The sequence below is a fragment of the Phoca vitulina genome, unplaced genomic scaffold (genome assembly GCF_004348235.1).
Source record: "Phoca vitulina isolate PV1807 unplaced genomic scaffold, GSC_HSeal_1.0 scaffold15, whole genome shotgun sequence".
Taxonomy (NCBI): Eukaryota; Metazoa; Chordata; class Mammalia; order Carnivora; family Phocidae; genus Phoca; species Phoca vitulina.
This window is the reverse complement of record NW_022589718.1, coordinates 5,390,009-5,405,977: the sequence shown is the minus strand read 5'-3', so window position 1 is coordinate 5,405,977 and position 15,969 is coordinate 5,390,009. Positions and strand designations below refer to the sequence as shown.

Here is a 15,969-nt window from a genome sequence, read left to right as displayed (position 1 = left end):
TCAACCCCCTCACTTTCAATCTGGAGCTGTCTTTGAGTCTAAAATGAATCTTTTGTAAGCAGGATATCAATGGGGCTTTTAAAAAGATCCATTCTGGTACCCTATGTCTTTTATTAGAGCATTTAGTCCATTTACATTCAGAGTAATTACTAAAAGATAGAATTTAGTGCCATTGTATTACCTGTAAAGTCACTATTCCTGTAGATTGTCTCTGTTCCTTCTTGTCTTTGTTACTTTTGGTCTCTCCTCCCCTCTCAACAGGTCCCCTTTAATATTTCTTGGAGATCTGGTTTAGTGGTTGTGAACTCATTTAGTTTTTGTTTGTCTTGGAAACTCTTTATCTCTACTTCTATTCTGAATGATAGCCTTGTTGGATAAGGTATTCTTGGCTGCATATTTTTCCCATTTAACACGTTGAATATATCATGCCAGTCCTTTCTGGCCTTCCAGATCTCTGTGAACAGGTCTGCTGCTCACCTTATGTTGTTCACCCTTGTAGGTTAAGAACCTTTTGTCCCTAGCTGCACTGTGAATTCTCTCTTTATCTTTGTATTTTTCAAGTTTCACTATGATATGTATTGTTGACTTGTTTTTGTTCATTTTGAGGGGAGTTCTCTGTGCCTCTTGGAGTTGAATGCCTCTTTCCTTCCCCAGTTTAGGGAAGTTCTCAGGTATAATTTGTTCAAATAAAGCTTCTGCCCCTTTTTCTTGCTCATCTTCTTCTGGGAGTCCTATGATATGGATATTATTTTGCTTTATGGTTTGCTGATTTCCCTAAGTCTGCCTTCCTGATCTAATAGTTTTCTTTCCGTCTTCTTTTCAGCTTCATTATTTTCCATAATTTTATCTTCTATATCATCTATTCTCTCCTCTGCCTCTTAAGTCCTCATTGTGATTATATCCAGTTAGTTTGCATTTCAGTTATAGCATTTTTTTTCTTTTAATTTCAGCCTGACTAGTTTTTAGGTCTTTTATCTCTGCAGCAAGAGTTTCTCTGGTGTCTTCTATGGTTTTTTCAAGTCCAGCTAGTAGTCCTATGACTGTTGTTCTAAATTCTTGTTCAGATATATTGTTTATATCTGCTTTGAGCAAGTCCCTGGCTGGGATATCTTCCTGACCTTTCTTTTGGGGAGAATTCCTCCATCTTCTCATTTTGGCTAAGTTCTATCTTTTTGTGTGTTATAAAAGCTTGTTATGTTTCCTGCACCTCAGATTAATGCTATATTAAAAAGAAGTCATACACTGTCCAGGGGCTGGCACTTCAGAAAGTGTTTTTGGTGTGTGCTGTGTGCACTCTGCTGTTGTGTTTTGGCTGCCCTTTCCCATAGGTCAGTCCTCTGCAGAGTTCCTCCTTGCTTGCAAAGAGGAGTGTTTGGAACTTTATCTAGGTGTGCTTTGATTTGTTTGTTAAAGTAAGCCTGGACAAAAAAAGAAAAAAAAAGAAAAAACACCCCCAAAACCCAAAAAACTTGATCCAAAAAAAGCCTGATCCAAAAAAATAAGAGAAAAGGAAAAGAAAAAAAAAAAAAGAAAAAGAAAAAAAAAAAAGATAAAAGATAAGAAAAGATTAAAAAAAAACCCCCCACAGCCTGGTCCTATTTGCACCGGAACTGAAGAATTGAAGGGCACGCGTTGAAGCTCTGTAGAGCAGTAGATTGGTGCCCGCAGTGTCCAGCTTGTGTGGCTCTTCGGGGGGCAGAGGCCCGCTGCACTGGCTCACAGTCAGTCCCGTCCCATTGAAAATGCATTTGCCAATCGCAGGGGGCAGGTTTTGATGTCAACGGCTCCTTCTTCCGCTGGGGCTGCTGTGTTGCTCTCTGAAGTCCGACCGTGTTGGGGGCGAGGGTGAAATGGTGCCACCCGACTCTCTCATACCTGGCCAGGACATCTCACATTTTATGCTGCTCAGGAAGCCCTCACAGAAGAGCAAGGGCCGTCAGCACCCCTGGCAGCACAGCTCTCCTGTGTTTTATTTTGGCGTGCAGCTGGGATTCAACATTCCGAAACTTAAGGGACCCAGTGCCACAGGGATCCACTCCCTTCTTCGGATTAGAGCCTCACTGTGCTCTGACTAGTGCCCTTTGTCCCAGAAAAAAGTCCCACAAAAAAGTCCCACATCTGCGTGGTGTGCAGAATTTATGGTGTGGCACCAGGAACAGCAGAGACCAGGTTCTCCATCCTCTGCGTGCTCCTTTGTCCCCTGCCAGTGAAAGGCCCTTTGCCAGTGCCCAGAGGGTCTTTTGTCCTTGGAGAGGCAATACACCCTTTTCCAAATGGACTTCAGGAAGGGGAGCAGTTTCTCTCAGTGCATCGCAGGAGATCCCTACACCACTTTGTGTGCTCTCTGGCCACCGTCCTCCTTCTCCCCAGAAGCACATGCCACAGTTCCCCTCTGGCAAAAGTCTCGCACTTCCAAAACCTGAGACTGAGCTCCACACTGTTTGCAAAAACACCTGCCGCACTCAGTTCCCCTGGCTCCTTAGCCTGTGGTCCGTAGAAGTTTTCTTGTGCAAACCCAAGGCCGCACTCTCTTAACCCTTCTCAACCTTTCTCTCCCCATGGAAAGGGTTCCCTACCCTCCTCAGCACAGCACTTTTTCTCTCCCCCAATTCACTTCCACATGCCTCACAGCTGCCATGCTATCTCCCTTCAGCTGTTGAGACCCTTCTTCCAATCCTCAGATTGATTTCTGGGGTGTTCCAAGTGATCTGACCTCAATACAGCTCTGCTCGAGGGACAAGGAAGGCCCAGGGTCCCCCTATTTCTCCACCATCTTAACTCCTCCTGGCTTTCTTTTGATGTCCATTAGCACGATAGATGGTTCTCCATCTCCCATTTTCAATCTGCTGGTGTCTTCAGGTCTAAAACGAGTCTCTTGCAGGCAGCATATAGATGGATCTTGTGTTTTTTTTTTTAAATCCATTCTGATACCCTATGTCTTTTGACTGGAGCATTTATTACATTTGCATTCAGAGTGATTATTGAGAGATGTGAATTTAGTGCCACTGTGTTACCTATAGAGTTGGTGTTTCTGGTAATGTTCTCTGGTCCTTTCTAGTTTTGTTGATTTTGGTCTTCCCCCCCCCCCCACTCAAAGGGTCCCCTTAATATTTCTTGTAGGGCTGGTTTAGTGGTTGTGAACTCCTTTAGTTTTTGTTTGTCTGAGAAACTCTTTATCTCTCCTATTCTGAATGACAGCCTTGCTGGATAAAGTTTTCTTGGCTGTATATTTTTCCCATTCAGCACATTGAATATATCTTGCCACTTTCTAGTTCAGACATTTTACTTACATCTGGATTGATATATCTGGCCATGAGTGCTATTTCCTGTTGTTTCTTTTGAGATGAATTTCTCCATCTTGTCATTTTGTCCAGAAAAGAAAAGTAGAAAAAGAAAACAACAACAACAAAACTAGATCCTGGGTATATTTTGGTCTGCTTGTTAAAAGAAGGTCCATCCAAAAATAAATAAATAAACAAACAAGCAAACAAATAAAAAATATAAAATATATGTAAATAAAAATTAAAAAACAAAAACAAATAAAAAAGGAATTAAAAAAATTAAAAAATGAAAAAGTAATAATAAAAAATAAAAACAAAAAGGAAGCTAGATCCTATTTCCCTTAGAGCTGAAGCTCTGTAGCACTCTAAGATCAGTAGACTTGGTGTGTGCAAGATGTTTGTGCTGGTCTTCTGGGGAGGGGCCTTGTTGCCCTGATTCTCAGGTGGACTTGCCCTGGTGGGGATGTCTCTCTAGGGTGCAGGGGGCTCTGGCCTCCACTAGGTGGCTCGGTTTTGCTCCCTGAAGGCTTTCGGTGCTGATGGGCTGGACGAAAATGGCAGCCCCCGCCCCTGCCACCGGCCCTCTAGCCCTAGTGCTGAGAGTTTATGCCCCCAACTCTTTAGGAAGCCCTCACAGAAGAACAATCAATCTTGTGTCCCCAGCTGCCCTCAGATCCCTGCCTTCACCTTGCCTGTGTCTGAACTGTTTCATCTCTGGAGTGTGACTGGGTTTCAGAACTCCAAATTTTAGGGACTCCCCTGGTGCGGACCTGCCGCGCTCCCGTGGGGGAGGGTCTCACTGCACGTTTGCCTGTGGCCGGCCTGTGCCAGTGCGGCAGCCACACCACGGAGCAGCAGTTCAGAGTTCATGGCGGCGCCGAGCAGAGAGCCGGCAGCACGCTCGCTGCCCTCAGCCGGAGTCTCCACTCCTATGCCTGAAAACAGAGCAGCACATCTGCGCCACTTGTTCTTCTTGTGACCCAGGAAATCCTCAGACCACCCTGTCCGCTCCTGGGCTTCTAACCCTCTTTGCCCGCTGAGCACCTTTAAGCCAGGCACAACGCCGGCAGTGGCGGATGTCTAAGATTTCAGATTTTGTGCTCCTCTGCTTATAACGCCTTGCGGTAGTGCCCCTAAGCGGGACTCTCCTGCGCATTACCCACAGTTCTCTCTCCCAGATCAGCTCTCTGCGCCGCCTGTCTTCCAAACGGCGTTGCTTTTCTACTAGTAGACTTGCAGTTTTCTCTCAGGCCTCAGATTGATTTCTTGGTGTTAAGAATTTGATAATTATCTAACTGTATTCGAGGGCCGAGGCAAGCTTAGGGCCCCCCTACTCCTCTGCCATCTTAACTCCTGCCCCCAGGTTTATATAGTGTTCTACATTTTTTTATTTGTGAGAAGGTGTTGCAGGATTGCAAGGTTCTTGTCTCAGAGTCGAAGAATGAATCTCACAGACACAAAAGTGAAGTGAAAGTTCTTTTTTTTTTTCTTTTTTCCAAATGCTGTCAAGTGCTAGCCTTAACCTCAAAAAAATGGTAGAGAGCATTTCCCATTTCCAGTGGGAAAGTACCATTACTTTTTTCTATCACTTAATTTCTCTGTCTCTGAACCTAGAACTTAGGCTAGTTATATCATAGTTTCAGTAAGCATTTATAAAATAATTTGGGAACAAAGCTAACGTTGCATTAGAATTCAAAGTATAAAATCTCAACAAAATAAATGGAAAAAATTCTGTATAATTGATTACAAGTAATCTTGGGAACACTTGTTCTTAAGAACTGCTGTTTTGGGGAGCAAAAAGGTGAATAACTTGGGATGACATATAGTTGACTAAAAATAGTTCCCAGAGCCAAAATATCATATAGTTTTCAATTAAAATTTTCCTCACCTTTCAATTCTGGTGATAGTATTATCAAAACTTATGGTTTACGGTAAAAAATTTATTAATATTTAATAGTAAATATTTTATTATGTAATGTTCAAAGATTAATTTGGGGGTAAAAAAAGACGTGAATTTGAAGTCTTAAACGACTGTGTGTGAATGCTGATCCTGCTAATTTACAAACTGAGTTTTGTGAGGTTTTTAGCTTTTTTGAACTTTAGTTCAATTTCTATAGAATGCTGGTGACAATACCAATCTCCCTGATTTGTAGTGAGGATTAAATATTCAAGTATCTAAAATATCCAACTAATAATAGGTACTTAATAAATGTCAGTTTTCTCCTTGTCTGATAGATTTTTACTACATATTGAAAGTGACTCATCTTATGGAAATATTCTCTGAAGTTATCTTTATTAGTGATATGTGGACATAATGATATAAAATTTTGATTAATAAACAGTTTCTCTGAGATCTGTGAGAAAGCTCAGAACTAAGCACAGTATGTTTAATAAAAGTTTTTTGTTATTATGAAAAACCAATAGACAATTGATTCTGTGTTTGCTAAGTACTGTACTTGTGATAAGTAATACCAGTAATAAAGATGATAAAGTTCCTGCCTCAAACAACTTACTGCTTAATGAATCATCTGTCATATTACATATGTACTACAAACCTGTGAATAAATAATGAAAAAAAACACATTGAAATAGAAAAGATTCAAACTTTCAAAGAGCTTGATTTTTAATTTTATAATGGTCAGGGGAAAGACTGAGGGAGTAGAAGAGAAGTTTGAAGAATTGTTGATATATATCTGGGAATTGACATAAATGGATACAGGGTTTTCTCTATTCCTAGGCAAGAGACATCATATACATGTATAAATATTTTTTTCTATATACAAGAATTTATATACAGTCATGCCCAGAAACTCAAAATTTTCTCTTAGGTACATGTAGTTTATAATGTATATAAAAATAAAGTTAATCTATTCTTAATTTTTTTTATTGTGGAGGAACACTTAACAGGAGTTCTCTTAAAATTTTAAATGTGCAATACAATATTGTTAACTATTGGTACTTGTTGTGCAACAGGTTTCTAAAATGTACTCATATTGAATAACTGAAACTTTATACCCATTGAATAACTTCCCGTTTCCACCTCCTCCTAGCCCAACAACCACCATTATACATGGTACAAACTCTGCATCCATGAGTTTGACTATTTGAGATATATATGTGAGATCATGCAGTATTTGTCTTCTGTTACTGGCTTATTTCACTTAGCATAATGTCCTCGTGGTTCATCCATGTTGTTGCATATGGCAGGATTACCTTCTTTTCTTAAGGCTGCATAATATTCCATTGCATGTATATTCCACATTTTTTTTTTTTTATCCATTCATCTGTCAATGGAAATTTAGGTTGCTTCCCTATCTTTGCTATTGTGAATAATGCTGCAGTGAACATGAGGGTGCAGATATCTCATTGAGATCCTGGTTTCAGTTATTTTGGATATATACCCAGAAGTGGGATTGTGGGATCATATGGTAGTTCTATTTTAATTTTGTGAAGAACTTCTCTACTGTTTTCCACAGTGACTGCCCCAGTTTACATTCCCACAAACAGTATACCAAGGATTCCAATTTCTCCATATCCCTGCCAAATCTGATCTTTTAAAATGATAATAGCCATCTTAACAGGTGTGTGGTGATATCTTATTGTGGTTTTGATTTGCAATTCCCTGATGATTACTGATATTGAGCACCTTTTCATTTTCCTGTTGGCCATTTATATGTATTCTTTGAATAATCTATTCAAGTCTGTGTCCATTTTCTAATTGGCCTGTTTGATTTTTACTATTAAGTTGTACTTAATTTTATTTGAATAAGGACATGTATCCCAGTGAATAAAATCACAGGACCTACCCAGGAATAATTTTGACCTCTAAGCACTTGTTATAAACATTTATCATTACCTATTAAATTTAACATTTTAAAATTAATTTATATTATATAGAGTTGTGTTTTCAGAAGTGTATTGCCAATGACATTGTATGGATTCACCTCTAGGCAATCAAGTGGTATGAAGACGTTTAGCAGTTGCAGTTTGAGTGACTTTGAAAATTTCATTTCAAATATGGGTGCCAAATGTCTTCAGAATAAGCCACAAATGCGAAGAACCATGGGGGCAATCTGTGGCAATGGCAAAGTGGAGCTAGGTGAAGCGTGTGACTGTGGTACTGAGGAAGTAAGTCTGATAAATAGGAAAGTTAATTAATAAATTTATTGTTTTAGCTCATCTCTTTGTCAAATATGTATATATATATCTGTGTATCTCAAATATGACTGAGTACCATGACGAATATTTACAGTAAGTGAAATCAAGTTTGAAATATATACAAGAATATACTATATAGATGTAGGCTGAAGGATTTTGAACAACTATAAAAATGTACTCCTAAAAATTATTGCTGATGGGAAAAATAGGAGTCTAGAATGAGCTTTTGTATTCTAAACTAAATTTATAAGATCTTTCCAAACCTGTACTTAACCTCTGGATATTTTATAAATGTTTTATTGAAGATTAATGTGTCAGCCGACCATCAAGTATCTTTTAGGGTATTATTTCACAATGGAATCAGTAATATGGTAAGGTAAGGCTATTAATATTACAGTCTGAACATAGGGTGATTTTAATTATTCACTTGGTAGGGAAGCTCTGAAAATATAGTGAATGCAAAAGGTCCAGGTTGTAGTACTTTTAGATAATTCAGTATTTGCAGCCATACTGCAGGTATTGTACATTTCCATGATTACGAGATAGATGGAAGTGATATTAGGGTGTGATACATATATGGGTCTGAATATACTTGTATCCATACCACACTGTTTTAATTACTCTGCCTTTCTAATATGTTTTGCCATTTGATAGAACAAGTCCTCCCTCTTAATTCTGCTTGCCTGCCTGCCTTCCTTCCTTCCTTCCTTCCTTCCCTCTTTCCTTCCTTCCTTCCTTCCTCTTTCTCTCTTTCTTTCTTTAATTTCTTAATTTCTTTTTCTTGAATTTCTTTCTTTTAAAATATAATTAACATACAGTGCTATGGTAGTTTCAGGTGCACAGTATAATGATTCAACAATTCTATGCATTTCTTGGTGCTCATCATAATAAGTGTTCTCTTAATCCTCTTTATCTGTTTTCTCCATTCCCCTGCCCACTCCCCTCTATCAACCACCATTTTTTTCTCTATTTTTTTGTCTTTTTATTGTTCTTGTTGATTTGTTTCTTAAATTCCACATTTGAGTGAAATCATATGGTATTTGTCTTTCTCTGACTGACTCATTTCATTTAGCATTATATCCTCTAGGTCTACCCATGTTGTCACAAATGGAGGGATTTTATTGTTTTCTTTATGGCTGAGTAATATTCCATTATACCTATCTATCATCTATCTATCTATCATCTATCTATCTATATTCCATTATATCTGTAGATATAGATATAGATATAGATAAATCTCCCACATCTTCTTTGTCCATTCATCTATCATAGGATACTTGAGTTGCTTCCATATCTTAACTATTATGAATAATTCAACTATAAACATAGTGGTACACATATCTTTTTGAATTAGTGTTTTTGTTTTCTTTGGGTAAGTATCCTGTAGTGGAATTATGGGTTCGTTTGATATTTCTATTTTTAATTTCTTGAGGAGCCTCCATACTGTGTTCTATAATGGCTACAACAATTTGCATTCCTAAACATTGCATGTTATTTTTTCCCACATTTTCACCAAGACATGTTATCTTGTGTTTTTGATTTTAGCCATTCTGACAGGTGTAAAGTGATATCTCATTATGGTTTTGATTTGCATTTCCCTGAGGATGAGTGATGTTCATTATCTCTTCATGTGTCTGTTGGCCATCGGTATGTCTTCATTGGAGAAATGTCTATTCAGGTCCTCTGCCCATTTTTTAATTGGATTTTTTTTTTTTTTGGTGTTGAGTTGTATAAGTTCTTTATATATTTTGGATATTAACCCCTTATTGGATATATAATTTTGCAAATATCTTATCCTATTCAGTAGGTTGCTCTTTTGTTTCATTGATGGTTTCCTTAGTTACACAGAAGCTTTTTATTTTGGTGCAGTTCCAGTAGTTTAATTTTGCTTTTGTTTCCCTTGTCAGAGGAGACATAAATGGAAAAATACTATGTCAAAGATATGTCAAAGAAATTACTGCCTATGTTTTCTTCTAGGAGTTTTATGGTTTCAGGTTGGTCTCACATGTAGTTTCTTAATCTACTTTGAGATTATTTTTGTGTATGGTGTAAGAAAGTTGTCCAGTTCTTTTGCATGTAGCTCTCCCAATTTTCCTGACATCGTATGTTGAAGAGACTGTCTTTTCCACATTGTATATTCTTGCCTCCTTTGTTGTAGATCAATGGCCCATATAAGTGGAGCTTTAGTTCTGAACTCGGTATTCTGTTTCATTGACCTAAGTGTCTGTTTTTGTGTCAGTACCATACTGCTTTGATTACTATAGCTTTGTACTATACCTTGAAATCTGAGATTGTGATACCTGTCCAGGAAACATCTGATTGTCAGTTTTGTCTGATCTAGAAAGTCATGTGAATAGAATGATGCAGCACATTTCCTTCCTTCCTTCCTTCCTCCCTTCCTTCCTTCCTTCCTCCATTTCTTCCCTCCTTCCTTCCTTCCTTTCTTACAGTTTATTTATTTATTTAAGTCATTTCTATACCCAGTGTGGGGCTCGAATTCATGACCCTGAGATGAAGAGTCACATCCTCTTCTGATTGAGCCAGCCAGGTGCTCCTTTCAATACTGTGTTTTGAGATTCATTCAATGTTGTTTTATGTCACAATAGTTTCTTCCTTTTTATTATGTGTAATACTTTGTTGTTTAAATATAGCACAATCTGTTTTTTCATTTACTTGCTAATGGATATTTGAGTTAAGAGTAGTGGGCCATTATTTCAAATTCCTAAGTAGAATTGCTGGATCATATAAGTGTATATGTTCATGAGAAACTGGCAAACTATTTTCCAAAGTGTTGTATTATTTTACACTCTTATCAGCAACACATGAAACTTAATTTCCTCCACATCATCACCAAAATGTGATGTTGCAGCCTTTTAAATTTTAGCCATTACAATGGTTTTCATTTGTATTTTCTTTGAGTATAATGATGTTGAGCCTGTTCTCATGTCCTTATTAACCATTAAGTTGTTTGGTTTTTTTTATTATTGATTTGTAAGAGTTTTTTTCCCTATGGGCTGTATACTAGTCCTTTGTCAAACATGTATATTACAAATATTTGTTTCCAATCCATGTATTACCTTTTTGGTTGCTTAACAACATCTTTGAATAGCAGGCATTTTTTATTTTTTATGAAGACCAATTTATCATTTTTTTTCTTCTATGGTCATGCTTTTTGTACCCTAAGAAATCTTTGCCTGCTCAAGGTCATGAATATTTTCTCTTATGTTTTCTATGAGAAGTTTTACAATTATCGCTCACATTTAGTCTTTGATCCATTTTGGGTGTGTTTTTGTGTTTGGGGAGATTTTTTTTGAGGTTAATTATGCTCCATTTGAATATCAAATTTTTCTAGTAGTATTTGTTAAAATGACTATCTTTTCACCATTGTATTACCTTAGCATTCTTATGAAAGTAAATTACTATACATGTGTATCTATCCCTGTATTCTTTTCTGTTTATTTATGTAACCATACTTATGCCAATTCTACACTATTTTAATTAATGTGTTTTCACAGTAAATCTTGAAAACAGGTAATGTAAATCATCCAACTTTGTTCCTTTTTTCCAGGATAGTTTTATTATTGTGAGACCTTTGTATTTCCATATAAATTGGAGAATCAGCATGTGAATATAGGGACTTTATTGGAATTGTGTGGTATTCATACATCAATTTTTGGAGAATTACTTTTTTTTAATTAAAATTGTCTGCAAATCAATGTACATGGTGTATATCTCCACTTATTTAGCTCTTCTTTCATTCATTTAGTTTTTCTATGGTTGTTTCTATAGCATTGTTTTAAAATTTTATTTAACAATTATCCATTGCTAGTAGAGAAAATACAATTGACTTTTGTGAATTCACCTTGGATCTAGTGTCAATTAGAAATGTTGAGAATGGTCTTTGCTTTGTTTTTATTGGGGGGGAGGGAGCTTTCTGACTTTCACCACTAAATATAATGTTAGATAAAAGTTTTTTTGGTGCTGAGCAGGGAGCCCGATGCGGGGCTCGATCCTAGAACCCCGGCATCATGACCTGAGCTGAAAGCAGACATTTAACCAACTGAGCCACCCAGGAACCCCAACAATTGACTTTTGTATATTAACTTTGTATCCAGCAATCTTGTTGTAATTAATTAGTAGTCCAGGAGATTTTAATTTTTTTTTTTTTTGCTTTTTGGTCAATCATTTGGGATTTTCTTTACATAGTCAATCACAGAATCTGTGGAAGAAACAGTTTTTTTTTTCTACTCAACCTGTATATTTTTAATTTCATTTTCTTTTCTTACTGAATTAGCTAGAACTTACAGCAAGATGTTGAAAGGAGTGGTGACGACCATCCTTGTCTTGTTCCTGATCTCAGGGGGAAAGCTTATAGTTTCTCAACATATATAAGATATTAGCTGTAGGTTTTCTCTGTATGTTCACTATCAAATTTAGGAAGTTTCTCTCTATTCCTAGTTTGCTAATATTATGTATAATTCATTAAGTGAGTATTGGGTTTTGTCAAATGCTTTTTCTACATCAATTGTTATGGTCATATGGTTTTTCTTCTTCAGCCTGTCAATATGATGAATTGATTGATGTGTGAATGATTATGAGAGATATTGGTCTGTAATTTTCCTTTTTTGTAATGTCTCTGGGTTTGGTATTAGAGTAACACTGGCCTCATAGCATAAGTCAGGAATTTCACACATCAATTTTGGGAGAGTATTGTGTCTGTAATTCCCTGGGGTGAAGGCAGTATGAACTTTTCCTGGGTTCTGTCCTAGTTGCTTCTTCTCTTGGCTAATTTTAATTTGCATACTTTCCATATAATAAACCATAACTGTGAATATAAAAGCTTTCAATGAGTTCTGTGAGTCCTTCTAGTAAATTACCAAACCTGAGAGTGGTTTTGGAAATCCATTGAACTTGTGTTTGGTGTAAGTAGTGAGGGAAGTTTTGGGGGTGTTCTAACTGCAGTGGGCATAAACTCTACACACCCTTACCCCCCCAACATTATTGAAGTATGACTGACAAGTAAAAATTATGTTTTTAAGGTGTTCAACATGATGTTTTGATATACGTATACCTTCTGAAATGATTACTACAATCAAACTAATTAACCTAAACTTCACTTCACATAGTTACCATTTTTTTTTTTTTGTATGTGGTGAGGACACTTTATCTATCCTCTTAGCAAATTTCAAATATATGATACAGTATTGTTAACTATAGTCATCATGTTGTACAGTGGATCCTGAAAACTAATTCATTCTTGAATGAAAATTTGTACCTTTTGAACAGTATCTCCCCTTTTCCCTCACCCTCCAGACACTATTAACCACCGTTCTGCTCTCTCTTACTATTCTCTATTTTCTGAAAAAAGTTGTTTCATATATTTTTCCTAGTTTTCTAGTTGGGTAAGAGTTTCTTGGTACTCTGTTACTCTATTTTGACCTGAAGTGAAAGTCTTAATTTAGTATTTTAATTGTTTAGAGATGCATAACTATAAATGTTGACAGCATTCATATTCTTCCCCAAAACTCAAAAAATAAGCCCAGTAAGTATAGTTCCTGCCAAAATTTATATTATTATCATGATGTCTTTTTACTTGTACATTCCATTAATTCATAGCAATGTGGAGCTGCTCCCTGTTGTAATTTTCGTACTTGTACACTGAAACCAGGATCACGGTGTGATGCAGGATTATGCTGCAGGGACTGTCAAGTAAGATTTAAGTTTATTAATATCTTCTAAGTATATAATGAATCATGTCTTAGATACTTTAAATCACTTAGACCTATAGCTGTAAATAAAAATAAATGAATTTCCTGAAACTAATATTATACTGTATGTTAACTAACTGGAATTTAAATTAAAACTTAAAAAAATAAGTGAACTTTCAAATAAAGAAAAATATACTAAATTCAGAATCAGATTTCTGATTTTGTAAACCTTAATTGGATGTTCAGGTTTTCTTCTTATGCCATTATTCTGCCTAACTTGATGCTGTTGTTCTTAAGCCTTGATTGAGAGCTATCATACAATTTTCAATACAGAAGATCTCCCTTAAAAGGGACTTTTTATTTACTCTATTCATTATTTATATTTTTAGAAATAATATTGTTACTGGTTGTGATAGGTATCTGTAGGTATGTAATTGAAAGACACAGCAGTTTCCCATAAATGTATAAATAATGAAACTTATTAGAATAGCACTTTTTTATTTTATTGTTATGTTAATCACCATACATTACATCATTAGTTTTTGATGTAGTGTTCCATGATTCATTGTTTGCATATAACACCCAGTGCTCCATTCAGTACGTGCCCTCTTTAATACCCATCACCAGGCTAACCTATCCCCCCACCCCCCTCCCCTCTAGAACCCTCAGTTTGTTTTCAGAGTCCATAGTCTCTCATGGTTCATCTCCCCCTCCGATTTCCCCCCTTCATTTTTCCCTTCCTGCTATCTTCTTTTTTTTTTTTAACGTGTAATGTATTATTTGTTTCAGAGGTACAGGTCTGTGATTCAACAGTCTTACACAATTCACAGTGCTCACCATAGCACGTAGAATAGCACTTTCTAAATGCCATGTTAGCACAAAGTTTAAACTACAAATTTATTATTTATTCAAAGATCATTTAATTGAAAGATCACATATTAGTTTATATGTTGAAGATGTTGACTCTTGTCCCGTTTTCCTTTTCAGCTCCTGCAATACATTTGTAACAGATTTGTCATATGACAGTCCCTCTATTGAACTACCTACCATGGGTTCTGTGTTCTTGACTATCCTCGACTAATGCAGTTTTGTTATTTTTTTCTAGAATCTTATCATGTGGTTACATTCTTACCTCTGTGATCTTTTTGTTGTCAACTGGAAATCATCAATTAAGAAGTATGAGATAGACGCCCCTTTAAGATTGTTTATATATGTTTTCAGATTCTGTATATGAAAGTGTTAATTAACTACAGGATAATTCAGGAGAACAATTATGATTGAGTTTCTTCTCTAAGAACCGCCTCTTTAACTACCCTTTGGTTTTCCTCTGTTAATTCTCAGTTATTTATGTATTATATTTGTCATAGAATTACAAATATTCCATACTTACAAACTATACTTTGAATAAGTGTATTTTGTTTGGAAATTGTCTGAATTACACTGTTTTCACCCAAGAAATAATTATTTCAAGCTAAAAGTGATTTTTCCTCTCTTGTACTGAAACACAAACAGAACTTTGGCTATCATCACATCATATTTGTGTTATACTTTTCATGTGCATATGCTTATTTCCTGTTGTAGTTAATAACATTCAATTTTTTTCAATATGATAAACATAATGTTTTATACAAAGAAGGTACTAATAGACATTAATGAATAAATAGATCATTAAACTATAAATAGAATTAATTTTGAAATAGAACAATTTTGAAATAAATACTGAGAAACACAACACTCTTAAATGTAGTGCTTTATTTTTTATATTTTAATTTCTATTAGATTGAAAGAGCAGGTGTTCAGTGTAGGGGAGCAAAACATCATGAATGTGATATTGCTGAGTTTTGTGATGGAAGCTCACCGCAGTGTCCATATGATGTAACTATACAGAATGGACATGTATGTAAAGAAAAATATATGTGTTATGATGGAGGCTGCCAGGATCCAGATGCACGTTGTGAGATCACATTTGGAAAAGGTAATATTGTTTTGTAAAATCTACATAGTTGGTACTTCATATTTTTATTTACATCACCAAGACAAGTGGCAATTAATTATATATATAATTGTATATGTGTATATATATATATGCATATTACATTTATAAATATAATTATAACAATGTGCATATGTACACATATATAATTATATGCATAATTATATACATATGTATGTATGTATAATTTAAATTTTATCTATATATTTAAATTCTTTATTCTATTGAACATCTATATTTTTATTTTTTCAAACTTTATTAAGGTATAACTGATAAAGAAAGATACATATTTAAGGTATATGAATTAATGTTTTGATGTTTTGTGAAATAATTGCCACAATCAAGGTACTTAAAATATTAGTTATATATATATACCAATAAATGAAATTGCTTGATCATAATGTAGTTCATTTTTAATTTTTGAGGAGTCTATATATAGTTTTCCATAATGGCTGTGCCAACTTCATTCCCAACAACAGTGTATAAAGGTTCCCCTTTCTCCACATCCTTGCTAGCACTTTTTATTTTTTATCTTTTTGATAATAGCTATCCTAAAAGGTGTAAGTTGTGGTTTTGAGTTACATTTTTCTGATGATTAGTGATGCTGAGCACATTTTCATAAATCTGGTGGTCATTTGTATGTCTTCTTTTGAGAAATGTCTATGCAGGTCTTTTGCTATTTTCAAATCTCATTATTTGTTTTTGCTCTTGAGTTGTATGAGTTATTACATATTTTGTAGATTAACCCATTATCAGATACGTGGTTTGCCAATATTTCTCCTACAGGTCTCATTTTCACTCTGTTGATTGTTTCCTTTATTAAGAAGTT

At 35.6% G+C, this 15,969-nt stretch overlaps 1 protein-coding gene across 1 annotated transcript in view; it reads left to right on the top strand.

The window, feature by feature from the left end:
* LOC116637698 (disintegrin and metalloproteinase domain-containing protein 32-like) overlaps nucleotides 1-15,969 on the top strand; it is a 167,293-nt gene that overhangs the window by 76,630 nt on the left and 74,694 nt on the right. Inside the window, exons 7-9 of the mRNA XM_032413218.1 lie at nucleotides 7,232-7,409; nucleotides 13,056-13,148; nucleotides 14,927-15,122. Coding sequence (XP_032269109.1) covers nucleotides 7,232-7,409; nucleotides 13,056-13,148; nucleotides 14,927-15,122 — 467 coding nt within the window. The remainder of the gene's footprint in view (nucleotides 1-7,231; nucleotides 7,410-13,055; nucleotides 13,149-14,926; nucleotides 15,123-15,969) is intronic.